This window comes from Rhea pennata, chromosome 10, assembly GCF_028389875.1.
Source record: "Rhea pennata isolate bPtePen1 chromosome 10, bPtePen1.pri, whole genome shotgun sequence".
Taxonomy (NCBI): Eukaryota; Metazoa; Chordata; class Aves; order Rheiformes; family Rheidae; genus Rhea; species Rhea pennata.
The window spans coordinates 9,051,384-9,079,088 of NC_084672.1; the positions used below are offsets into that span (position 1 = coordinate 9,051,384).

Sequence of the window (27,705 nt, forward strand, 5' to 3'; positions counted from 1 at the left end):
ATAAGAATGATTATGAATGATAATCCAGTTAGGATTAATTTATTTGGTGTCCCTATATTGCTTCTGCCATTTAGTGTCAGGAAGATGCTGCTTTCTTTTCCTAGAGTTTTCTCAAGTAGCAGATTGCTCTGCCTAGTTGAGGGATCCCAACAGGATATTTAATGGATGCAGTTATGTCATGTCCAGAGTTGTATCCTGCAGAGGTACAGCATCCGTTTGCAGTTAAGGCTATGTATGCTGGCAGTGAGAGAGTGTGCTACAAAGCATTATAACTTTTGGCATAAAAGGAGCAGATTTCCCTTCAGAGCATTTTAAGGTATGAAAAACGCATCTAGTTATCTGTCCTAGGAGGCAGGGCTGGTTTGGATGGAGGATGCAGTGATGGCCAGCTCCTGTTCTGAGGTGAAGGGTTAGCTGGGTCTGATGGCCCACCTGCAGTAAATACCAAACAAGTGTGAAGAACTGTTTCAAATTTGTCTTTGTGCTCCACAGGGAAAATTGGATCACAAGAGAGATAATAGGAAAGCAATGTAGTAAGTCATCTATAATAACACTTAAGTCTGTTATGAATAACAGAACATTGTATTTATTTGTCTGAAGGACTGATTTCCTGAAGCAAGATGCACTTCAGGACCATGTGCTTCCCCAAGGCCCAAATTTCACTGCCAGTCACGTACAGGAATCTTGAGGGGTGACTGAAAGCATTATGCAAATGTGTTAGCTGCTCCCTTAGCAGCATCCACATCACCCTATTCTATGCTGCTGTGGTCATACAGCTGTCTTAAAACCTTTCTCTCTGTGTTTCTTGCAGGTAAACTATGACCACTTTACTATTAGTGTTCGTGTGTTTGCGAGTCGTCGCTGCAGCCGTCTCTGTGGAGCTCTCAGGTACGTGCTTCTAGGAGCAAGACACTGGAAGTGAGCAATGCGCTGGCACTCTGGTCGGCTGTGAATGACTACCATAGATAAGCATACCCAAGATTTGCTCTGTACATATACAGGGGCTCTGTCTTTGGATGGCTGTTACACCATAATCTGTCACTGCTCTTGTGCTCGGGGAGCAAGGGAGACACCAGACAAGGGTATATTTATAGGGAAGCTAAGGGAGCTGAAGCTTTCCCCTTTCTTAAACACTATCAGGTGTGATATCATATCATATTGTGTAGTAGCTATACTGCAGCAGAACCCTTCACTCCCTTCATGTCTGTGTCTAGGACTGTTCCCAACTCTGGAGGGTAGCCATGGTACAAGGGTCACTGTTGCAGCTTCCATTTATGCTAATTATCCAAATAAAAAAAGGCTACATCTGAATGCAGGCGCAAGCTTTCAAACTGGATAGAGGCACTGGAACATTGAAAGCAGTGGAGATTTTGGATGAAGTGTGTTACTGATGTAACCATTGCTTTGTTTGGGCACTGGCAGACAATAGTGATGGCCTGGAAGTGAAGATACCTGAGCAGTCTCCCCTGCGTGTTGTCCTGGGAAGCTCCCTGAACATCCCCTGTTACTTCAACATCCCAGAGGAAGATGACACCAGTGCTCTGCTGACCCCACGGATCAAATGGAGCAAACTCTCAAATGGGACAGAAGTTGTCTTGCTAGTGGCTACCGGTGGGAAAGTCCGACTCAACACTGAGTACAGGGAGGTGATCTCTTTGCCCAATTACCCTGCCATCCCCACAGATGCCACCTTGGAAATCAAGGCACTAAGATCCAACCACACTGGGATTTATCGCTGTGAAGTGATGTATGGGATTGAGGACAGACAAGACACAATAGAGGTCCTAGTGAAAGGTGAGATCTTGCCTTTGCTGTTTCCTTTTAGGATTAGACTGTCTGGATTGGGCAGAAAGAAGTAAGGAACTATGGGAACAAGAAAGGTGCTGTTGTCTCCATAGGTCTAAACCCTTTCAGTCAGCTCACAGACAAGGCCACAGTTAGGTGAGCAGAAGCCATGGGCCAGGCATTTGATTTAGCAGGCTGGGGCCAGACTAAACAAAGCAATAAAATGACTCAGTTGGGCAGAAGCTGAGTTACAGAGTCTGCAAGGCCACACTCTTGGCAGGAGGTGCTGCTGGATAGGCCATGTTATTGCTCAAGGAGGTGAAACATGCACAGGGCTATTATGAGAACTTTTTGTTTCTCCAACCATTTTAGGAGATGGGATGCCCTCAGCTGGAGTACTGGTCCGTTTTCCCCATAGTCTTGCAAGGCCTGTCCTAGTAGTAGATGGATAAAATAACAGCAGTTATGTTTCCTACAATCTTTATCAAGGTTTTTACTTTCAGTATAGGTATTGAAGGAGAGGCAAGGGAGACAGCTTTCACTACAACCTTTAACCAGGAGGCTTTTTTGCTGGTCATGTGCACTGGAGGATATATCTCCTAGAGGGGGGGTGTGAGGCCCCTTCATTGTCTCCTGGTGAATTTTCACCTTGACTTAAGCCTGCTCATACCAGACCTGAGTGTACAGATAGCTATCCTTTATTTGGTTTGATTTGCCTTGGTACAAAATATCATTATTGTCTCCTGGGTGTTTGTATGGTGGCTAACATGCTGCAGGCCTTGGTCATGAGCGGGACCTTGGAGCATTGCAGCTTTAAAACCTGCACAACAGCACAGTCCCTGCCTGTTGACCCCATTGGCCAGTTTCTGCACGTTGCTACATCAGGAAAGTATTGGAGCCTTCTGACAGTGATATAGTCTGTGTTCTGGATGATGCATTTCCTCCCCCTATTTGCACTATCTAGTATTCGAATACTAGATATTAATAACTAATAAATATTAATGCACCATGATTTTGTTCCAGCATCACGGGAGAGCAGTTTCTATCCTAGGCCACCATTGTGTTCCACAGGGCAAGTGTGTGCTGTGAAGGGAGCCCACCAAATCGCCCTTGGCTTGAGATGTTCAGATAAAGATAATCACCATAAATAGTTCATTGTTCCTAGTTGAAATGCTAGGAATTCCCTTGCTTATGTGGAAGGAAAAGAGCTTATTCTTCTCTGGCAGACGTGTAGATCTGATGGCCTTTGTGTTTTTCAGGCATCGTATTCCACTACAGAGCAATCTCCACAAGGTATACCTTGAACTTCGAGAAGGCAAAGCAGGCCTGCATCCAGAACAGTGCTGTCATAGCTACTCCTGAACAGCTGCAAGCAGCCTATGAAGATGGGTATGAGCAGTGTGATGCCGGCTGGCTGGCTGATCAGACTGTCAGGTAATAAGCTGTGGAAGGGAAAGGAAAACCGCAGGACGGATGAGAAATAAATTGTTAGATAAGGACTCTTGTAATGAGGACACTGCTTGAGGACAGTTACTAAATAACAGTTGTTGTAATTAGTGTGTGAAGGGAGCTGGTGTATTTCAAGCCATTTTCTGCCTGGAAGGAATGCATGGTAGGAAAACACTGTGACCACTGTCCTCCTCACCTGGTAGTGATAGCTGAGTGGTCAGTGGTTTAATCCTGATCTTTCAACCTCCGCAAATGAAATGAACGCTATGCCAATATCAAAAAATGTGGCTTGACTATACTGTGCTGTTTGTCCCCCCATTAGGGAAGCTCTTGCCCTGATGTCTTTGGCTGGTACTCTCAGGGACCTACTGTGCTTGGGACCATGAGAGGAGAGACAGGATAGATCTTCTAGCCCTTCTCCATAACCCAAGAAAACACATAAAGTATTGCCCCACCTGTTTCCTCCTCGTTGCAAGAGCTGCACTGTGATCTGTGGCTCTCACCAAGCTTTGGATTTGGATGCGAGAGTCCTGCCCACCCCACGCTCCCTATGCACTCTCTTTCTCCCCATCTCAGGTACCCCATCCACCGTCCCCGAGAGCGTTGCTATGGTGACAAAGATGAATTTCCTGGAGTGAGGACCTATGGTGTCCGGGAGACAGATGAAACCTATGATGTTTACTGCTACGCAGAGCAAATGCGAGGTGATTTGGGGCTTTTCTTACTAGACACAGAAGCGGACAAAGCTCTGATGATATCCAGACTAGATAACAGTAAATACAGAGGAAGACAGGTTGAAGATGGAAAAGCAGATCCCCCAGCAAGGCCAGGCAATCTCTATAGTCTCTTTGTTAGACCAAGGACAATTTTCATGTCAAATGACTAACACATTGCAGAAGGTGGTGTCAGTCTAACCTACACCAGAGGACATGCTACCATACGTGTCACTAATCATCCATTCAAGGGTGTGATATTCAGAGGTGTCTGTCACCTATGCTTACAGCAGAGATCCATTGAAATATTAAGCACATCATAACTGAAGTTGTCCTTTATCTTCCTGTCTTGTGACTCCAGCTAGTTTTGTGTTTTGCTCCAGTTGATTCACTCTGTAAAATTCCCTTTCATCTGGTCTTTATAGACTGTCACCAACATAGAGTTGAAGTTCATCTGTAATATACAGGATTTTTCATCCTAGTCAGGCCCTTGAGAGAAAGGGAAGGGGAGAGAAAGGGAGTTGGGATTAAACTCTACAGCTAATTCTTGTGCTAATGGATTGTGTGGTTACAGGCAAAGTCTTCTATGCCACCTCCCCGGAGAAATTCACCTTCCAGGAAGCTTTTGACAAATGCCGCAGTTTGGGAGCCCGTTTGGCCACCACAGGGGAGCTATACTTGGCATGGAAGGATGGCATGGACGTGTGCAGTGCAGGCTGGCTGGCAGATCGCAGCGTCCGGTACCCCATTTCAAAAGCACGGCCCAACTGTGGAGGAAACCTGGTGGGCGTGCGGACAGTGTACCTGTATGTCAACCAAACAGGGTACCCTCACCCCCACTCTCGCTACGATGCCATCTGCTATAGTGGTGAGTGTATTACAGTTATGGGACTAAGCAACAGGTCTCTATACATGTAAGCAAGTAGGAGCTTCTAGTCCAGAGAACTTGTCCTAAAAGTGTCCTCTATTATACAATGCATGCTGCTTTGTCGGTGTTCACTAGCATTTTCTTTACTCTGATTTAAAAATGTCAGATGAAAAAATGGGACTACACAAATTTCCTTGCAAAGCTGTTCACCAGTCTAGTCTAGGAGCATGAATTAAATTCATAATAATTCACACAGAGTAGAGAATTTTCCACTTCTGGTTATTATTTCTTCTCAGGCACTTTGAGGTAAGAAATTCCAGCATAAAAGGCAGATCCACAATTATTGTTTGAGCTGCTTTCATCAACTGGTGCCTTTGAACACTTGCGTTGTTTGTCTCTCTCAGCGGTACTTACCTGTGTGATAGCCCTATTCCAAACTAACATGGAAAGGGGCCTTTATTTAAAAAGGAGAAAAAAGCAGAACTAGTAAAGGTGCCTGTACTTAGTCCCCACATTCATGCTCACATAGGAAGCAAAGAGTTCAGAATGTGCATGAACGCCTGCCCTGGAAGTGAGGCTCTGATAAGGGGCAGGGGGCGTAATACCACCCCCTTATCTCCAGTTCTCCCACACTTTCCACCTTTGATAGCTCTCCAGAAAGCAAGGAGCAGAGCTGAGGTGATTTATATGCAGGACTTTGAATGTTGAGGATGGAAGAGAAGGAAAAAGAGGAGAGATTTGACCCTGAAGATGTGTGTAGAATTGAACTAGCTAGAAAATGTTACTGGAAATAAATAGAGAGGGAAAAGCAGTATTAGGTGGAAGGCCTAGCTTTGTCTCCCTGTCTCTTCTCACCCCAGCTAAGACCTGTCTTGCAGCATTTGCAGGAGGTTCCCTCCCTTCCTGATCTGTTCAATTCTGTTTTATGCTGCTCTTTAAACTGCATTCCTTGTAGGATAATCTGTTCAGTAAGGTACAGAGGACTGCCCCATGTTCTCGTAGCTGCACGGGATGAGACTAAAGCAGGAAAGTGATTTGAGAGGAGGAAGGCAGGAGTAATGTATTTATTAGAATTTATTTATGACTGAAAGAGGCCTCAGCCACCGGTGAAGAACCGATTGTTTTTCTGTACCTCACTCAATGTCTCAGATCTGCTGTGGAGGTTATCCAAGTACCCCAACTTTCCTCTGGCCATTTTGAATTCCTTATAGCAGGCACTAGAGGTCAGTGCAGACTTGGATTTGGGCAAGGTGTTTCTGGGAACGAGTGCTGGGAGAACAGGGAAAGTCCTCCTCTCTAATTTACCAATTCTGTACGTGATGACTCACTGCCTCTAACTTCTGAATACGCCCTGGCATTGGGGTGTTTTAGAGAGCTACAGTGGAATAAGGAATAACATTTATTTTACAAAAATATGATTTTCGTGCTTCCTGTAGAGCCAGCAAATGCCCAGCTTCTTCTCTGAGACAGCAACCAGTCCAGTATATCTAGACCTTGCTAGACTGACCATATCCCCTGTAATCATTTCTTTGTCTCCTGATTTAGGTGATGATTTTGAATCTCTAGTCCCAGTGCAATTTACTGATGAGATAGGAAGCGAACTGGGCAGTGCATTCACAGTCCAGACTGTCACCCAAACTGAAGTTGAGCTACCTCTGCCAAGCAATGTCACAGAAGAGGAGGCTCGTGGCAGCATTGCTACTCTGGAGCCCGTTGAGATCACACCCACTGCCACTGAGCTGTATGAAGGCTTCACAGTTGTGCCCGATCTCTTCACCACCAGTGTCACAGTAGAGACAGCTTTCCCTGAAGAGGTAGAGAACGTGACCAGTGAAGAAGTCACAGAAGTGTGGGCTATGCCTGAAGTTGTCACAACCTCAGTTTCAGGCACTGCCTTCCCCACTGGAACAGCAGAAGTGAGCTCAGTGGAAGAGACCTTGGGGGTGACTGCCACACCAGAACTAGAGTCTGCCTCGGTGTTCACAGTGGAAGATCAGATTGTACGAGTGACAGCTTCCCCTGATGTCGCTCTCCTCCCTGAGAGGCCCACTTCTCCCACCGGTAAGTCACCAGGACTCCAAGAAGCCTGAAGATCTCTTTCTTCTAGGCTCAGCCATTCAGCTGAAAGCAGTCTGAGATTCCTCCATCTCAGAGTGCATCCAGCGCTCTGGCTGTTTGGGAGGTTGCTGTCAGAGACGGACTGAATGCTTTCTCCTGCAATGGAACAGGAATAGTGGGGAGGCTATGGGCTGCCTCATCATGTGGTAGAAAGAGTTCAGCTGACTGATGCTTGGAGCAGCAGAAGTCACACTCTAAAATCACATGTACATCCTGCTATAGGAAAGGGGATAATCAAGATAGTAAGATCCTAAAGGAGAGCTAAAGAGATGTGTAGAACATTGCCCTTGTGAGAACAGAGCTCAGTGAATAACAGATCTCCATCAAAGTGGGTTTGACAGACTCTCATCCTTGCAGGGGAAGATCCTTTCTGGTCACCAGCCTTAGGCATGTGGGGAGAAGTGTTCATGTATCCTCTGTCTCAGTGTTGCTTCTCTTCCCCCCAGGTGTGGTGTTTCACTATCGTGCTGCCACCAGCAGATATGCCCTCTCTTTCACCCAAGCCCAGCAGGCCTGCCTGGATAACAACGCAGTTATTGCCACCCCTGAACAGCTCCAGGCTGCCTACGAGGCTGGCCTTGATCAATGTGATGCCGGCTGGCTGCGGGACCAGACAGTCAGGTAAAACTATAGTGAATTGGGGAAAATGCACCTTTGAAATGAGTATTCAGCCATGAGCATGAGGCTTTACCCTGGTATACCCTGCTGTTCTGTTCATCAGCAACTAAGATTTTCCTTACCTGAGATCATCTACACACCATCATATTTAACAGTGACCGGTAGAACTGTTCTCATTAACACATCTAACCTCTTTCTTAATCTATATTTACATCCTGAAGTGGTCAATTCTACAGTGCAGTTTTGTGTTGTAGAAAAAAGAGGGAAAAGTTTGTATTCACTGTCCAGGTTGTAGGTGCAGATTAAACTTGTTTCCAAGTCATGCTAAGGGCTCTGAGCACCTCAAAATGCCAAAGTTTTACATCCTGTTCCCAAGTACACCACTGAGATTCTTCAGTTAAGAGTGCGTTAGGTTGAACCTCCACTTTTCTTTTCTTAGGTATCCCATTGTGAATCCGCGAAGTAACTGTGTAGGAGACGGAGAAAGCTCTCCAGGAGTGCGGTCATATGGCATGCGTCCAGCCTCAGAGACCTATGATGTATACTGTTACATTGACGGATTAAAGGGTACATTCTTCCCCTTCTGAGGATTGCTGCTAATCTTTACACTTGCATGACTCTGCGCGTATGTGTAAGGGTGTGTGTGCGTGTATGCGTGCGTGTGTATCAATAGCAAATATGTCCCCCAGGTGCCAGGCATGGAGAGGTTTGGGGGCTCATACAGGCTTTTTCTGTTTTCCCTCAGGTGAGGTGTTCTTTGCAACCCAGCCAAATCTATTCACTTTCCAAGAAGCTCGGGAGTATTGTGAGAACCAAAATGCCACTTTGGCCTCTGTTGGGCAACTCCATGCTGCCTGGAAGCAGGGTCTGGACAGATGCTATGCTGGCTGGTTAGCTGATGGCAGCCTCCGATACCCAATTGTGACCCCGCGACCTGCCTGTGGGGGAAATGAGCCTGGTGTGAGAACCATCTACCTGCACGATAACCAGACAGGCTTTCCTGACCCACTATCACGGCATCATGCATTCTGTTTCAGAGGTACCATCCCACCCTCTTTAATGTCCATGTTGTATAGACCTGCCCCCTCAGGAACATGATTTCACGAGGGAGGTTGGTCACCTAGGGATTCCAGTTCACACTAAGCAGGATTCACCAAAAAAAGCTGCTGCTTCTAGGGACTCCAAGGGGCATCCTCCTATTTTTCATAACTGTGCATTTATTTTATTGTCTTAAGAAACTCTCAAATGGAAATTCTTACTCAGTTCCCTCTGTCTTCCCATTCTTCTATTTAGCTTGTTTCCCAATGAGAGGCATTTTTTTGTCATAGCTCATTATCTTGATATCTAGAACGTTCGTGGAGCCATGTCATATGCATCTGAGAGAGATTATGAGTTCTTAGAAACTCTCTATAATATCTTTCTGTCCCAGCTCTGCCATCTGTGGAGGAGGAAGGGGTTACCTCGTTTTTTGAAGAAGAAATGATTGTAACCCAAGTGATTCCTGGAGTAGAGGGAGTACCTTCTGGGGAAGAAACAACTGTGGAGATGGAGTTTGCCACTGAACTCGAAAATCGAACAGCCTGGGGAACAGAAGTCTTTCCAACTGACATATCGCTGCTCTCAGGTGAGTCACTTTTCCCTGCCTCTCAAGTCACGCTTGGCTGGTGTTGAGCAAACTTAGGGCTATGGACACTCCTAATACAAATGGACTGTATCTTTGCTGAAGAAAAGTCCCTCTGAATCCAGCTGAGGAGGAGGGAGGAAGCTTACAGGACTATCTTTGCACAGAGTTAGTTCTTCAGCGTTGTAGCCTCACATGCACTTTCCAGTGGAGCATGCTGGGAAGTGTGGAGGCACACAGGCAATACATAGTGTTTTTTAGGGACACCTCACTCTTCACAGGCTACTCTGCAGCTGGATATAATGTGAAGAGGAAGGACGTACTGAGACTCAGAGGAAATGTGAGACTGAGGACCTTCAGTTACTTAAATTAAGGGAAGGACTTCTTGGTTTCCTAGCTTTACACTTTGCTGTATAAAAGGCCTTGAACTGAAGCACAGTCTCACTTTGGGAAACTGGGATGATTTTTGTTCTTTTGTTTTGTAGTTTTTCACTATATTAACAAAGTCTTGGAATTATCCTGTGATCTGGATAAACAAAGCTGCACGTCTTGGGCATGTAGCACAGTTACCAGAGGAGGAGCTGTGTATATTATTGAGCTTCTTTCTGAAATTGAACTAGATTAATAATCATCCTACCAGGATGGCACTTGGCAGCATAGTTCCTGCAGACCAGCACAGAGCATTGGCACCTCACACTAATATATGATTACATGTCTGAGTGGGGGTAGACAGGCTAGAGACACATTTCAGGTTCTGCATTCCAATGAGGATGGAGTAGGAGGATGTGGTGTGCTCAGAACAGTACTATTCTTCAACATGTTGTCTCCAAGGAAGCAGTAAATCTTTTTTAGCATCTGGGAATTAGTGTCACCATTGTCCTATATCAGAAGTTCATACATTCTGTCAGTTTCTCAAAGAAATTTAAGACATTAACATTATTTAAGATATAATCCTCAAATTTTGAAGGGATCAAAGGATTACTGCAAGCCCATAGAACTTTGTACCTTTATCTCAAAGGTTGTTTTATTTGATGTCAGTTTGGATGTAAAGTTGATCAGGGAATTTTTAATAACTTCTTTAAAATAGTTTAGTAAATCATTTTTCCATCTCCCTCTCTTTGTTCCCTTTTTCTTTTCTAGTGAGTCCATCTGCATTTCCTCCAGCTACTGTAATACCAGAAGAAACAAGTACTGACACTTCCATTGGTGTGTCAGGGGAGATCACTGAATCTGGAGAGCATCAAGTCAGTGGTGAATCTTCGGCATCTGGGTGGGTATCTGGAGTCCCAGATATAAGTGGAGAATCGACTTCTGGAATTTTTGAAATTAGTGGAGAACACTCAGGGATTGGAGAGAGTGGATTACCATCAGTAGACCTGCATACCAGTGGCTTTCTATCTGGAGAAAGTGGGCTATCATCAGGGGACCTAAGTGGGGTTCCTTCTGGCATTGTTGATATTAGTGGCTTACCTTCTGGAGAGGAAGAGGTATCAGTGTCTACTTCAAGGATACCAGAAATTAGTGGGATGCCCTCTGGAGTGGAAAGTAGTGGGCTGAGTTCTGGATTCAGTGGAGAAATCTCTGGAACTGAGCTAATTGGTGGCCTACCATCAGGCGAAGAAACTGAACTGCCATCTGGTTTTCCTACTGTGTCTCTTGTGGATTCCACACTGGTAGAAGTTGTAACAGCAGCACTGGAAAGGCAAGAGGAAGGAAAAGGATCGATTGGAGTCAGTGGTGAAGGAGATCTTTCAGGGCTTCCATCTGCTGAGTGGGACATAAGTGGGGAAGCCAGAGGGCTACCCTCAGGAGCTGAGCTCAGTGGAGAGCTGTCTGGAGTGCCTGAGCTCAGTGGAGAGCTGTCTGGAGTGCCTGAGCTTAGTGGGTTACCCTCAGGACTGGATATCAGTGGAGAATCGTCTGGAATACCTGAGATCAGTGGTCTGGTGGATATAAGTGGCCTTATTTCTGGTGTTGATGAAAGTGGTGAGGCCTCAGGCATTACCTTTATGAACGCCAGTTTGGTGGAAGTGACAACCCCCTCAGTTACAGAAGTGGAAGCAAAGGAGATCGTGGAGATTAGTGGCTTACCTTCAGGAAGTGAAGACACATCAGGCATGGTATCTGGCAGTTTAGACATTAGTGGTTCTGGGCATATAGATTTCAGTGGGAGCGTTTCTGGAGTGCTTGAGATGAGTGGACTTCCGAGTGGAGTGATTGACAGCAGTGGAGAAGTCTCTGGGGTGGAAGTCACGAGTGGCCTAACGTCTGGAGAGGAAAGTGGACTCACATCTGGCTTTCCTACAATCTCTCTTGTGGATACCACATTGGTTGAAGTTGTTACACCAGTGTCAGTTGCACAAGAGGTGGGAGAGGGGCCATCTGGGATGATAGAAATCAGTGGCTTTACCTCTGGAGACAGAGCAATATCTGGAGAAGGGCCTGGAGCTGTGGAGACTAGTGGGTTACCTTCAGGAACAGAAGACTTCAGTGGAGAGCCATCCGGGATCCCATATTTCAGTGGAGAAGTTTCTGGAGTCACAGACCTAAGTGGACAGTCTTCAGCAGTGACTGATATTAGTGGCGAGGTCTCAGGGTTTCCAGAAGTCACTTTAGTCACTTCTGATTTAGTTGAAGTGGTGACAAAGCCAACAGTTTCACAGGAACTGGGTGGGGAAACAGCTGTCACATTTCCCTATAGTTTTGGGCCAAGTGGTGAGACCTCTGCATCTGGTGAACTAAGTGGGGAAACATCTGCATTGCCAGAAACTGGCATAGAAACATCCACAGTTCAAGAAATCAGTGGGGAAACCTCTGCATTGCCAGAAACTGGCATAGAAATATCCACAGTTCAAGAAATCAGTGGGGAAACATCTGCATTGCCAGAAACTGGCATAGAAACATCGGCAACTTATGAAATCAGTGGGGAAACATCTGCATTGCCAGAAACTGGCATAGAAACATCCACAGTTCAAGAAATCAGTGGGGAAACATCTGCATTGCCAGAAACTGGCATAGAAACATCCACAGTTCAAGAAATCAGTGGGGAAACATCTGCATTGCCAGAAACTGGCATAGAAACATCCACAGTTCAAGAAATCAGTGGGGAAACATCTGCATTTCCTGAAATTGGCATAGAAACATCCACAGTTCAAGAAATCAGTGGGGAAACATCTGCATTGCCAGAAACTGGCATAGAAACATCGGCAACTTATGAAATCAGTGGGGAAACATCTGCATTGCCAGAAACTGGCATAGAAACATCCACAGTTCAAGAAATCAGTGGGGAAACATCTGCATTGCCAGAAACTGGCATAGAAACATCGGCAACTTATGAAATCAGTGGGGAAACATCTGCATTGCCAGAAACTGGCATAGAAACATCCACAGTTCAAGAAATCAGTGGGGAAACATCGGCATTTCCTGAAATTGGCATAGAAACATCCACAGTTCAAGAAATCAGTGGGGAAACATCTGCATTGCCAGAAACCGGCATAGAAACATCGGCAACTTATGAAATCAGTGGGGAAACATCTGCATTTCCTGAAATTGGCATAGAAACATCCACAGTTCAAGAAATCAGTGGGGAAACATCTGCATTTCCTGAAATTGGCATAGAAACATCCACAGTTCAAGAAATCAGTGGGGAAACATCTGCATTTCCTGAAATTGGCATAGAAACATCCACAGTTCAAGAAGCCAGAGGTGAAACTTCTGCCTATCCTGAAATTGGCATAGAAACATCCGCAGTTCAAGAAATCAGTGGGGAAACATCTGCATTTCCTGAAATTGGCATAGAAACATCCACAGTCCACAAAATCAGTGGAGAAACTTCAGCTTTTCCTGAAATTAGCATAGAAACTTCGACGGTCCACGAAATCAGTGGAGAAACTTCAGCTTTTCCTGAAATTAGCATAGAAACTTCGACGGTCCACGAAATCAGTGGGGAAACTTCTGCATTTCCTGAAATCAGCATAGAAACTTCAGTCCATGAAATCAGTGGGGAAACCTCTGCGTTTCCTGAAATTAGCATAGAAACTTCCACAACTCAAGAAGCTAGGGGTGAAACCTCTGCATTTCCTGAAATTAGCATAGAAACTTCAGTCCATGAAACCAGTGGGGAAGCTTCTGCATTTCCTGAAATTAGCATAGAAACTTCGACGGTCCACGAAACCAGTGGGGAAACCTCTGCATTTCCTGAAATTAGCATAGAAACTTCCACAACTCAAGAAGCTAGGGGTGAAGTATCTGCATTTCCTGAAATTAGCATAGAAACTTCAGTCCATGAAACCAGTGGGGAAGCTTCTGCATTTCCTGAAATTAGCATAGAAACTTCCACAGTCCATGAAACCAGTGGGGAAACATCTGCGTTTCCTGAAATTAGCATAGAAACTTCAACAGTCCATGAAACCAGTGGGGAAACATCTGCGTTTCCTGAAATTAGCATAGAAACATCCATAACTCAAGAAGCCAGGGGTGAAACATCTGCATTCCCTGAAATTAATATAGAAACATCCACAGTTCAGGAAGTAAGTGGAGACGTTTCTGTGTACCCTGGAATTAGCACAGAAACTTCAACAATGCATGAACTCAGTGGTGATACATCTGCATTTCCTGCAATTAAAACTGAAACATCTACAAGTCAAGAAGTCAGGGGTGAAATATCTGCATTTCCTGAAATCAGCATAGAAACATCCTCAGTCCATGAAACCAGTAGTGAAACTTCTGCATTGCCTGCTATTCATATTGAAACAGCTACCACATCTTTAGTTGGTGCCGAGTCCTCTGGAGCTCCTGAGGAAAAGGAAATTCCTGAAGTAACAGCTGAAACTCTGACACACTCGGTCACAAACATTCCAGGGGAAACCTCTGTCCCAGACATTGTAATTAATACCAGTATTCCAGACATTGAATTAACACAGGAACCCAAGAATCCTGAAGAAGCTCAGCTTGAAACAGAGTTCTCCACTCCCACGGTGTCAGGACAAGAGACAGAAACAGCTGTTGTTCTAGACCCTCCACATCTGTCAGCCACCGCTACTGCTATCCTGCCTCAAGTATCGCAAGAAGCAGTAGAAGCATTAAGACCCACTACTGAAGGTACTGTGCCTTGTTCTTCTAATCCTCACACACTATAAAAGGGAAGGCAGGGAGGGGGCATAGCTGTTACTTTTTACATGTGGCAAAAAATAAACACAGAAATAGGCTTGGAAAGAACTATATCTTAGTAGGAAACCATAAACATATGGAGTTTTCCACCTTACAGTAAAAGCTGAAACCTCAGGGTTTCAGTTCACCAAGCATTGATAAATGACATCCCTGGAGAAAGCCATGTTTACTGCCCTTGGCCCTTAGGGCAGGTCTACACTGGGAATATTCCAGTGTCACCTGTATTAAGACAAGTAGACAGGGCCCTAAAACAGGTCATGTTCAATAGATTCTATCCTAACAAATGTCTGTGTGTGTGTAGGTAATGCAATTATTCAGCCACTGTAACAGCATCCCCAGAAGCCTTCTAGGCTTCCCATCTCCCTGCCCATGGCAGTTACATTTACCTGGGGAGAGCAGCAGAGGAAGACAACAAGGGAAGCACCAGGCAATGCATAGTTGGACTCCCTGCCACTGAGCTGTAGTAATAGGCATCAAGTCACTACTCTAAATTACTGTCCTTGGCGGTTGCAGCTGCACCCCAGACATGTGATGGGCAGCCCTGTGGAGCTGGCACCTGCCAGGAACGAGATGGGGATATCGTCTGCTTGTGCCCACTGGGGTACACAGGTGACCGCTGTTATGTAGGTGAGCTCTGTCTTCTGCTGCTGGAGATAGGGGGCTAGAAAAAGAGAGTAGTTTGTTAGTTCTCAGTGAGTGCTACTGTGACCAGGTCCCTGTGTGAGATACATCTGGGGAAGGCATTCACTCTCCTTCTAAAATTGGTCTTAGCCATTGCTCCAGTCTAAAGAAGGCAACACATATTTCTTTTGCTGTGGAAACAAGGACAAAGTCAGCTGTACCTGCCAGAAACATTCACTGTGGCTAGAGAACATGGCTGAGAAGTTGGATAAGACAGGTTGCAAGTCTCTGCTGTTTTGTTTCTCCTTTCTGTGGTGTGTTCACTTGCTACCTGTATCCCCGAGTGTTTCATAGCACTCGCTAGGGAGTAGAGAACTGGCCACTAGCACCTTCTGCAAGCCAAGGGGCTAAAGGGGCAGGGGGGAATCCAGCCTTGGAGAAAACTCTCTGCTCTCACTGTTGCTTGTATTGAGTGCAATGTTTGCACAGGGCAAACTGTGTGTCAGTCTTTGTGTTGCCTTTTGGCATACAGCTTGGACATCCTCAAGTCAACGTTGTGCTACTGTCTGCAGCTAGAATTAGCTAAAAGATCATATGTTTGAGACAATGCTCAGAGCAAGCGAACTCTACCTTTTGTCAGCTCTGCTGATAAATGCCATTCCTTCCATCCTGTCCCTTTTTGGTGCATTAGCACTCTCTGCTTTGGTACTCCATTGCTGCTAAGTATAAACAGATACAGTATTTAAATTTGAGTAACCTTTTATGGTGAAAATGCTCTGCTAGCTTTCTGACAAGCCTCCCCCTGAGCAGTGTTCACATGCCGTGGAGGCAATAGGGTACTATAATAAGAAAAAAATGAGATGGGGTGTTGTTTTGCTTGACAGCTACTGCTTCTTGGCCAGGGAAAGAACCCAGTCCCAAGTAACATAGGATGTCCCATGACACCCCAGGCCACGGCTTGCTTTCACTTTGCTGCAATTAGGAGCAGGCTCCACACACTCTGGATGGATAGACTTAGTTTCAGAACTGTTAAAGCTTGTGCCATTGTGAAAAGGTCCTACATAAGCTTTTGGGTGCATCACAGTTCTGAACAGGCTACACATTCACATAGCCCTGTTACTTCGCTCAGCTCCTAGCAAAAAAGTGGTATTATTTCCAGGTTCCTTCCCATGTTACTTCCTGATCTGCTGCTTCTTGCGTTAATTTACACTATTCCGCACAGGTTACACTGGATTTGGTAATAGTCTTTAAGTGCAGGTCTTTGTGAAGCTCAGCCTGGTTTCTAACTTCATTTCTATTCCCAAGTGTTTTGAATGAGTCACTGTATTTCTCTCTGCGTCACTTCTCTCACCGAGAAAACAGGGGTAAGCGTAAACCTTTATTCGTTCCTGCTTAGAATACATTTGAGGTCCGTCCTTTCTCTCTTAAGCCTCTGTACAGTGGACGTCACAGGAGAGCAAGTCAGCAGGGTTATTACTGCAAAGCTATTCCAGCTTTGTACTGGGCTTGGGGCTCGGCAGTATGCTGCGGGAGTTAACTGCGCTGCCCAGTTAAATACCCGAAGGCCACCTTTGCACCAGGAACAGGCTTTGCTTTGGGGCCACGCTTGCTGCCACGTCCTAGCCTGAAGGTAAAGACAATTCAGTGAAGGCAGGGAGCAGGAAGGGAGGAAACTAGCCAGTAAGGCTCAGCAAAAAAAGAAAAATTGGCCCCAAGTGTGGTTTGATTTCACTACTTTTTCTTTTTATAAATTACCCCCAAGAATATTGCCAGATTCTTCAGAGCATTTGTTAGCCAACATTCTTGTGAAGTATTTTGAGAGAAAAGCATATGTTTGTGAGCTCATGTGTGAAGTTTGAAAAATGTTCTAAAATTGGGACATGCTTTGTATGAGTGAGTCGCAGAAATAGAAGTGTAGCAGTCAGGGTTTCTTAGCAGGTAACAGAAAGAGGTAACTGCATAAAGCTTAAGCGTAGATTCATTATAAGCTTGAGATGGACCTCAGAATTTATGCTTGGTGGATGTTCTCACCAAGGAAGGTATTCCAAGGTAAAACAGCTTTTATCTTGCTATCTTCTTTATCTTCTTTGCACAGTACTCCCATGAAATGCAGTCTTAATCAGGGTCAGAACAAGGCTCATCCGGGCTCTAAAATGTGTATGGACCATCAATGTGCAACACCATTGCAATGAGGTGAACTTCATCTAGAAAATCAGAGCAAAGTAATAAAAAAAAAAAGAAAAATAAAAGTGCTCACAGATTTGGGGGTTGGGATTTTCACTCTGATTCTACTGGAGAGAAAGTCTTCGAAGTGCTCTGTGAATTGGGAACTTGAAAAGTCTACAAGGAAAAATTTTATAGATTCTTTATAAAAAATCTATAGAACCAAAAAAGAGATTTCCTAGTTTTTGACTGCCGTCCTTAGAAACTTTCTAGTCTATAAATCTAGCTCTTGCAGAAACATCAGTTAAACATCAGTTAAAATATGTGTGCCTTGCTCTGTGCTCAGTCTTTGCAAGGTGTAACAAATGCCTTTTAAAGGAAATTAATTTAGACTAACAGTAAAGCAGGAGTGAAACTAGTTCAGCTTATGAGAGGAGCCTGAAGTGAGGAGCAGGGAGGCATGTGGCTGTTGTGCCCTAGTCCTGCCAGTCAGATTCTTAAGAAGAAGGATATTTGTCCTCTTTGCTATAGGATCTACTTCTCTCTGAAAGACAGAGCCAGAAGCACAAGAGGCATGAAGATTAACCCTTGGAATGCTAGTATTTTTTGGTTTTAACCAAACTGAAGGCTCTTTCATCAGCAGTTTGAGTACTCCACAGGGACAGAAACGTTGCAAGCCTACAGCTTGAAAAATTGTCCATAGACTTGGCCTCTTCATCCAGAGATTTGTCAGCCCACTGGGACTTTTTTACTTCTAGTAACATTTGAAAACAAATTATTATTATCTGAAAATAAGTATGCTGGCATTTCAGTGAAAAGCTGTGGTTTGGAGCACTGTAACCAGCTGATGACTTAAAAATCTCACTCAGGTCAGGGGAGAAAAACAGAAATGTGCTGAAATGGCAGCAATCTTTGCTAAGTTTTGCTCGTCTCTGGTGGAATGAGTCCATGAGTTCTGCTGCCTATGGCCCCAAAACAGCTAAAAGTTAGAATCCAGATGGGAAAAGGTCTTTATAGGGTTTCATGCTTCTTCCTACCCTATCCAAGCGAGTGGTGTTTTTTTTTTTTTTTTTTTTTTTTTTTTTTTTGGTTCAAAGTAGATAAACAGAATAAAGCAATCTCAAAAAAAAAAAAAAACACTATTTCATAATGTTTCACTTAGCATGGCTTGGAGAGTACTTTCTGAAGAAGGCAATGAAGGCAGCAGTCCTGCTGAGAGCCAGGCAAAAACAGAAAACATTTCTGGCTGATCTGATTATTTATCTCCTGAGTTTTCTGTGCATTTTGCATCAGAAGTTACTTGCTTAATAAAAACTTCTACATAAAGAGGCAATCTACAGTCCTGGACTCGTGTTTACTTCTTATCAGTTTACTTCTACACATAATATTTTGGAGGTAGAGATGTCCAGATTTCCTGAGCTCTCCCTCTAGGAGAGTGTTGAACAAATAGAAGATCCCTCCAGATCAGTAGGTCTTCTTGAGGACTGACTGTTCTCAAGATTAATAGAAATTTTTAAGGCTATGGCAAAATCTGCCCCTTCTGCTGCATGAAGGATGTGATTAAATTATTTTCGTAGTGTTAAGTCATTAAAATAATTAATTGTTCATTGGAACTCACTAGTTGGCTATGCAATGGCCAATACTAGTAATTTTATTTAAATGTAAGAGAATTGTTTTCTTAGACTCCTCCTATTCTTTTCTTGTAGTAATCAGTCTAATTGCTGAAATGTTTTTCTCCTCCGTCTGAGCTATCATCTTGGCAGTTCAAAATTCCCAGGAGTCTCTGAAAAGCAAAATTAATTTCTAGTTAGATTTTTTTTTTCCTGCAGTCTCTATAAGACAATTATCTAAGTGGTCATCTGAGACCCTGTTTTGATAATCACATTTGTAAGAATGCCTGTTTAAAAAAAAAAAAAAAAAAAGAGAGAGAGAGAGAAAAAGAAAAGGAAGAGTGAGTGACACAACATGGACTGTTGTGTATCCTGAAAATGTCTTGCTTTTCAGTCTTAGCTTTTCCACTTTGCAGGGGAGAAGCAAGAATTTGGAAGCTAAAATAAATTTCTAAGCTAGTTACTCACAGCTTCCATAAAACTATACAGTTTGTTCAGTGTTTGGGTGATGGCATCCTGTCTGTTTGCAAGCTGCTTCTCCTCCGTAAATATTCTCAGCACAAAGCTAACCTTGTTTAATGGATATTCTTACTCATCATTGATACAGGCTGTCATGGACAGAAATGCATAGACTATATTGTTTTGAAAAGCATTAGCTCTGTTTCTAGTATTCTCGGTTTGGGATGAAGGGTTTCAAAAGTATTTACTTTTCACTGTGTTCGCTTTTGAGTGTCATTTGCCTTTTGAGCAAAACCAGGACCAATCTATTTCTCTTTCATTTTCAGTTGATTTCTCATACCAGTTTTCGTGATCACAGGTATTACCTACAGAGGCTACAGAGGCTCTGTGCAGAGGTACAGCACGTTGCCTTCCAAGGTTTTGGGAGAACACTTACGTTGTGTTTAGCTGCACAAAATAAAATAGTACTACTGAGTAATGTAGGGTGTATTTGACGATGTAAGAGAAAGCTTAGGAAGCAAATGGTGAAACATATTCAAGACTTGCGTTGTAGCTCTGTAACTGCCTTTGCTTTCTCCAGCCAATAGTTTACATTTCCCTGATGCAAGACCCTGTTTACACTGGGTTTTTTGTTTGTTTGTTTTACTTTTTGGTTATGAACTTTAAAAAGCTTTTCTTCCTAAAAGTTAGACTTCAGGTCATGTTAATAACATAAGTGAAAAATGTTGTGACAATAGAATAATCTTTTACAACTTCTAAGTGATATTAACTGAAGTACACATTGCTGGGTTTGCTTTACCCCCGAGAAGTGAGTTAATACATTTTGCAAGGGCTTCCTATGCTTAACACTGCAAGGCTTTTTTTTTTTTTCCTGGCTCTGCTTTGGAGCTGAAGCTCTTGAAAGCAAGGGCTGCCTCTGTTCCGCATCCCACAGCACCTCACCTGTCCTTTGTTAGCACGCGTAGTAGTAGTAATCGTCTTTTCTTCTTGTCTTTTGACAAATGCTTGAGTTGCAGGATCGCCACAGTGCTGTGAGAGAGCAAAGCTGACTTTTTGAATGACTGTTTACCCAAACAAATAAACAGCTCATGCATGCGTAAGAGTCTTCGGTGTTAAGGAACGTGGCAGCCGGCTGCTGTGGAAGTGGGGGCTTACTCCGTGCTGCGCGTAGTGCACAGGGCTGAGGAGTGCCTCTAGGATGTTGTGCTCGGAGAAGCTGAGCAGAGCTATCCCATCTAGGGTGCTGCAGGCTTTTAGACTGGATGAAGATGTGTACAATGATTTACTAACTCTCAACTCTGTGGGTGTATACATTTATGGTGTCTAAAAGGTTAAGAAGAGAAAAACTCAGCTTTGAGTGATAGACAGGATTTTTTGTTTGTTTGTTTTACTGGAGTTCTCACCCCCTGTAAATCCTATGGCTGTGATGTGATATCCTAGAAATACCTGCAAACCTTCTTGCCAGGGTTTCCAGAGCCAGCATCATCACCAGTTTTACCTTTAGGACTTAATTTTAGACAAGTCCTCTAAGACTCAGATTTTCTGGGAGGAACAGAACCGGCAAGACTTCCTCCAAACAGGCTGATGTGTATGAGTTTCCTGGTGATTGGCTCAGTGAAGCAATTCCTACATCCAGTCAGAGGCACAGCCATGGCCCAAAAAACCAATAGGCTGAAGGGAAAGTTTGGTATTTATGATCGTTATGTGTTTAAAATGTCATCTTTCCAGCAATTTTCAGCGTGCTTCTGGGAAAAATATGTCTATGTTTTTCTGTACACCAATGCACGCAGCATGGGGAACCAACAGGAGGAGCTGGAGATCTGTGTGCAATCGCAGGGCCATGATCTCATTGCAGTCACAGAGACATGGTGGGATAGCTCACATGACTGGAATGCTGTCATGGATGGCTATGTGCTTTTTAGGAGAGACAGGCCAGGAAGGCGAGGTGGTGGAGTTGCTCTTTATGTGAGAGAGCAACTGGAATGCATCGAGCTCTGCCTGGGGATGGAGGAGCAGGAGGCAACTGAGAGCTTATGGGTAAAGATCAAAGGGCAGGCTAACATGGGGGACACTGTTGTGGGTGTCTACTACAGGCCACCTGACCGGGAAGAGAAGGTTGATGAGGCCTTCTGTAGACAGGTGGAGGTAGCCTCAAGATCACAGGCCCTGGTTCTCATGGGGGACTTCAACCACCCTCAATGTGTACAAGTACCTGAAGGGAGGGTGTCAAGGGGACGAGGACAAACTCTTTTCAGTTGCCCCATGTGACAGGACAAGAGGCAATGGGCAGAAATTGAAGCACAGGAAGTTCTGCCTGAACGTGAGGGGGAATTTCTTCACTGTGAGAGTGACAGAGCACTGGACAAGGTTGCCCAGAGAGGTTGTGGAGTCTTCCTCTCTGGAAGGCCTGTCTGGATGCAACCCTGTCTAACATGCTCTAGGTGACCCTGCTGAGCGGGGAGGTTGGACTAGATGATCTCCAGAAGTCCCCTCCAACCTTACTGATTCTATGATTCTATGTCTCATTTGTCTTTGTTGTCTGTTTTTCCAACAGTGTCTTCAAGTACACACCCTTTCTCTTTGTGAGATATTTATATATATGTATGTATATGTATGAGTACATATATAATACATACACACACACACACACACACACACACACACACAGATTTATTTTTAGAGCATATGTAATATGTGCAGTCATATTATATACAATATCTGTAAAAGGAAATCCTGTTCCAGTGTTATTTCCAGATGGAGATTTTAGCAATAAATTTGCATGTGTTTGCTCCATCTTCCTCCAAGATTGAGAATGGCAACTCACAGCAGGTCTCGTCCATCACAGAAGAGATCTTGGATGCACCAAGTTTTAGGCTACATTGCCGAAGATGACTGAAGACTCTCTATTCACTGCTAAACATTCTGCTTTAACTCTTTTATGTGGTTTATTTCTGTGGTGTACTTTCCACTTCATGAAAGCTAATGGACAAAGGGGAGAGCCTTTCCTTACTTGTTCAGCAGGAGCCCACTGGAATCAATACGAACTTCTGCTGCTACTGCTGTTGGGAAGCCTGGGGGAGCCTCTACGGTTGTAATCAACCATCAGGACGCTTCATTTTTCTTTATGCTTTAAACCTTCTAAGAATTCCAAATGTGACTTATAAGCGGTTGCCCCCCTCTTTTACTAGATCTGCGACTCCAGTTTTGTTCTGGAAAGTCTCAAAGTATTTATGAGTGTCAATGGAAGCAAGATCTCTGATTTCCTTCATGTTGCGGTGAATATAGTAATCCAGAAAACATTCAGGAATACTTAGAAGGGCAACTTAGAGGAAAAAAATCCTTTTCTCAGTGAAAAACTAATTGCGAAACTGATGTAAGTGGTTCATCAGCCAGTTATGGAATAATCGCATTTCTCACAGTGATACAGCCTAGAATAACGATGATAATGCTCATGCTCCAAAGCACGAACTGATCCAAGGTCAGGAAATTTTTTTTCCTGACCAGCATGTTACCGAGCATTTCTACTTTTTGTTGACATATCAGACATTGGCCACTGTGTGATAGTCACATGAGGTAAAACACATTCATGCTCTAATGTGTCTCGAGATATTGAACAGCTGGGCCACTGTTCTGCAGGAGATAATATCAGGCTGAACATACGCTCATCAGAAGAATACAGAACTTGAGGAGTCACTGTCTGCTCTGCTCTGGTATGTGTATTTCCATGGCCAGCACTCTCATCATCTGTGAATGTTTTCTCACTAACTTCTCTCAGCTACAAGAAGAGCACTGAGTGTTAGCCAGCATCTGTAAAACCTTACATTTCTTCCAGGCTCTGGGGCAAGAGTGTGAAAGACAGAAGCATTTTCTCACACAAGGATCTAACCTAACCTGCATGAATTTGTTTCCGGTTGCTTCCTTAGTCTTGTTCCTCGTTTCTTGAGTTGAACATCTCTGAAATCTTTTCATTCTAAATGATTTTTCTTCTGATTCCAAAGTTCCATAATAGGATTAAGATTCAAGCTGGAGAGATGCGAAGAAAACATCTTTTCCTTCCAGCAAGAGCTGGATTTTACCATATATAGCTACAAACTGGCTATCTGTGGCCCTCTTTAAAGAATCCATGCTTCCTTCCTTCTGTCCCCAAGATGATAGCTGATGGAAGTGCTACCAAACAATGGCATTTACTACCCACTGTGGTGCTAATTAGCAAGTTGAAAAACACTGGAGAGTTGTGGGTCAAACTCTTCCCATCCCAACTTCTCTTTTTATCTCTGGAAATTCAGAAAGATGCTTTAGGCCTACTCAAGATGGGAAACTAAGAATAAATTCTTCCACCATGAGGGAATCACAAGTAAAAGAGCACATGGCGAGGACATGTCTGGATAAAATGGCACTGCACTCCGGCATTCTTTGCCAAGGAAGAGGCTCCTATGGCCCACCCTAAAATCTTCAAAAGGAAAAGGTTGAGGGTCTTTGAACCATCTTTGACCTACTTCTTTTCTCCCTTGCAATTAGCTTCACCAAGGTGAGGTGTCTGCCCTGGACCTTCATCTGAAACTCGTAAGGAGCTTTGGCCCCAAGCAAGAGATAAAGCTTTACTTCAGGATGTTTCCCTCACTTGCGAGAAGCCCGCATTCTTCCTTGTAGACACAGCCTCAAGTTTGCATATTTGATCCACCAGGCAGAGACAGTCGACAAGGAAGAGTCACCACAGATGTTAAAGATACTGTGTAGTGGAAATGTTTCTGCTGAGGTTGTCCTGATATCTCCAGAGGGACGTTCAGCCATCAAATGGCAGAACAACATCTTCCTCATAGGGTGGATCTGGTCTCTTGCCTTCATTCCTCCAGCAGCAGCAGTGGCAGTACGTTTCAAAATAAGACCGTAACAACGCCCAAGTTTCCTCCAAACGACTGATATGCCCTTCTAAACAAGCAAGGAAACAAGTTCTCCTGTTGGTGGACTTCTCTGCCCAGAGCCCTAATGGAAGCCCTTGATTTCTTGCAGACATTGATGCGTGCCACTCAAGCCCCTGTCTGAATGGAGCTACCTGCGTTGATGGCATCGACTCTTTCAAATGCTTATGCCTTCCCAGCTACGGAGGGGACCTGTGTGAGATCGGTACGGCCTCCTTGGCTTCAGCTAATCTTACTAACAGCTGCATTACCTTGTCCCCACCCTACACCCCAAAAAACTGATCCCAAGTGCACCCATCAGTCATGTCCTCATCTCAGTAAGCTAACCTCTAACAGCAGATTTAAATACATCACAGTAGGGAAAAGCTTTGAGTCTTTTACTTATATATTTTGGCTATTTTGTTCATCGCAGCACTATATCCTGTAAGATTCCTAAGCAGGAGCTTCCAGGGTCATCTTCAGCTTTCTCTTTGTTTGTAAGTTTCTCTTGTGAAGCTCCATGCAGAATGCAATAGTGTTGATCACAGAAGTCACTATCTCTTTGGATACAGGGTCTCTTCGTTCATCTGTAGCAGTAGCAAAATGTCTAAGCGAATCTTCACCCCAGGCAAACTTTCTCTGCTAGACTGGAATTTCATGAAAAGATGCTTGAACTGAGCCGTGTAAAATGATTGTGTTTCACTCTGTGAAGATGCAGCTGAGAGAAGCTTCATTCACTCCAGGCATCCCCACCGACTGGACTCAGCATGACGTTTTTGTCATCTCTTGAACACGAGTTCTTGTGGCAAAATCAGCAGGGAATGTCTATCTTTGAGGAAATATGAAGTGACCTATTTTTCCATCAAGATAAGGTACTTTGACCCACACTAATACTTATTTTTGTTTCTACAAGAAAAGAAAAAAGTATTTTTTTCTTCTTAAAGCTTATGAAAGCCCAGACTTCTATCAGCTTAGCAGTGAGGGTAAGCTCTCCTGCCTTGCTCAAACAAAAAAGGAATAAGATTACAATTTCTTCTTTACTTTGACATGGTAATATGTATTGGCTTCTCCCCTTTTCTTTCTTTACATGTCTCTCTCTGCTTTTAGTACAAACATACAGCATAGATCACATGAAAAAGGATGTGGATTGTTGGACTTGTCTGAGCAGAAATTGTGCTGTCTTCGCTTCTCTTTGCTAATGCAACCTAATCAACTCCTGATTTCCCCATCCATGCCACCTGTTGCTCTCCCTGTAATAGAAAAAGAGATTTTCTACCCTGTGGTTGCTCATGACCTTGCTTGGTCCAAGCCAAACTTAATTTCCTCTTTTCTATTATTAATGGTCTCATGACAGCTAGAGCCTATAGCCTAGGAAATATGAGAGGAAGTCAGTACCCTAAATTCTGTGGCAAATGTAAATCTTTATTCCCATGGGGCAGATTTTGCCTTCTCTAACATCTATCACTCTCCAGGAACAGCAGGGACACTGTAAGTGAACTCTGCTGTCTGTGGATACAGTCAGTCCATCTTTTCACTACAGAAGTGTCAGTGCCAAGGACAGGCTTTTTGTGAAATGATCCCTGCCATATTTCTTCATAAGTAAAAGCTATGTAAGAAAGAGTGGCGTTTCTACTAAGCAGTGTCCTGCTGAGGTTCTACAGCATGTTCCATCCACTCCACATCCCTGTGATGACAAGGGGTGACATTCAAACAGCAGGAGAAAAAAATTAGACCTCAAAAAACAGGGCATGTTCTCTGCTTATCTTGTGTAAGTGGTCTGCATATAGAGAGGAACAAGGATCCTTAAAGCTTCAGCTGCTTCAGGATAACCCATTTAATGGGTATAAGAAAATGACAGAAAAAGGTTTAAATGCCTCGCCGAACTATGTACCCCTCCAACAGCTATGAGATGTTGGTAGTCTCTAGCTGGAAGAATATCAGACAGGTGGATTAGGAGGAATTTATGTGACTGAAGGTGACCTACCAAGTTTTAACAGTGAAAGAAAGAAATGGAGTACAGAAAATCTTACTAGAAAGTGAGAGAGGCATAAGCACTAATGAAAAAAGCACCACTGCAAAACAGCACCACTGCAAAAACAGCAAGTGACTGAGAAAAGGTGGTAAATTGAGTCTCTGAAGGGCTGAGCTTAAACACATTTCAATGTGTCCTAGAATTCTGCTTTCACCTGTACTGGGTCTCTCTCCCCACACACAGTTTTAGTGTTCTAGTGTTCTGTTCCCCACTCATAGACTACAGAGAGAAACTTGCCCCTGTGACTTTATGCCTGAGCCCTCGCGAGTACACGTGGTGCTGGAAGAGCTAATGTGAGAGAGCAAACTCATGGCCCTGAAAATACAGTAGCTCCAACAGGCGGCTGATCCAGCCCAAACAGTAAGTTCAATCACATGTGCCACCATGGTGCCATTTCTGTATCTGCCTCAGTTTCCTTCCAGCACATGAAGCAAATGTGTGTGGTACCATGTAGCATGAGAGTTGCTGAAGGCCTTTTTTGATGATTTCTGCATATGGCTCTGCTGTACCCCATCCGTGGTTTTGTTTTTTTAATTAATGGGTTCAAATCAGCATTTCTCAGGTAGTAAAAATGTTTTTACAAGTTGAAATATTTTTGTACTTTTCTAGTAGTTTCTAAGACCTTTCCTTGAGATTTATTTTTGTGTTTCCCCATGGTAAGTTTCTGCCCTCATCTCTTTTCGCTTGTCTCACTGAGTTTACTTTTCCTTCCAGAAGCCTCAGAATCACACTACGCCAGCTGTAACCAGCTGAACCCTAGCCTCTCCTTCCCCTCTTTCTTTTGTAAACATGAGTGTTAATTCTGGGCATCTGAATGCAGGTTTCAAGATTGCTTTCCAGAGCAAGAAAATCCTACAAGACAGCACAAGTGAGAAGAGAAGGATTGTTGCTTGGGTCAGTTTCTCAGAAACAGAGTCCTAGAAAACCACTTGGGGCCTGAATTGCTCAGGAGTCTGTCCGTCTTACTCAAGTTTTCCAATAGCGTTGATGATCTTACTATAAACATATGGTCTTCAGAGCAGCCTCCTCCCTCTGAATGTTTCTTGGATGCCTTCTGATCGTTTTCCTGGGATGTAGCAGACAATATCAGCGTTTGGTTTTTTAGTGGATGTGACTATGTGTCATCCTCTGTGCCATGAGTGTGTGAACAACCAGGAGGTGAGTTGGAAGGCTTCCAGCCAAATGCAGCAAACTCCTTTTCATTCCTCCTTTGTGTGTTCCAGACCTGGAAAACTGTGAGGAAGGGTGGACCAAGTTCCAGGGCCACTGTTACAGGCACTTCGAAGAGAGGGAGACTTGGGTGGATGCAGAGACCAGATGCCGAGAACATCAAGCCCACTTGAGCAGTATCATCACCCCAGAAGAACAAGACTTTGTGAACAGTGAGTGTTGAGGGCAGCCTTGAAGATGTGAGGATGGGCAGAGTCAATCAACCAAACTGCAAGTCTATTGGCAGATATTTCTTGTCAAATGATGCCCTACCTTTGTGTAGGAGAGGAAGAACTATCAGGCTATAGGATAGGAGAGGGCCTGTTAATGACCAGGACAGATCTGTGATCCTGCCACATTGCTAGTGTGGTT

General features: G+C 44.0%; 1 protein-coding gene across 1 annotated transcript in view; it reads left to right on the forward strand.

The window, feature by feature from the left end:
* The first annotated feature begins 818 nt into the window (after positions 1-818).
* Positions 819-27,705, forward strand: part of ACAN (aggrecan) — a 31,993-nt gene continuing 5,106 nt past the window's right edge. Inside the window, exons 1-14 of the mRNA XM_062583723.1 lie at positions 819-888; positions 1,423-1,794; positions 3,045-3,219; positions 3,811-3,938; positions 4,522-4,815; positions 6,361-6,876; positions 7,380-7,554; positions 7,991-8,118; positions 8,297-8,590; positions 8,981-9,175; positions 10,313-12,044; positions 12,705-14,272; positions 24,205-24,318; positions 27,348-27,506. Of these exons, the coding sequence (XP_062439707.1) occupies positions 819-888; positions 1,423-1,794; positions 3,045-3,219; positions 3,811-3,938; positions 4,522-4,815; positions 6,361-6,876; positions 7,380-7,554; positions 7,991-8,118; positions 8,297-8,590; positions 8,981-9,175; positions 10,313-12,044; positions 12,705-14,272; positions 24,205-24,318; positions 27,348-27,506 (5,920 nt within the window). The remainder of the gene's footprint in view (positions 889-1,422; positions 1,795-3,044; positions 3,220-3,810; positions 3,939-4,521; positions 4,816-6,360; positions 6,877-7,379; positions 7,555-7,990; positions 8,119-8,296; positions 8,591-8,980; positions 9,176-10,312; positions 12,045-12,704; positions 14,273-24,204; positions 24,319-27,347; positions 27,507-27,705) is intronic.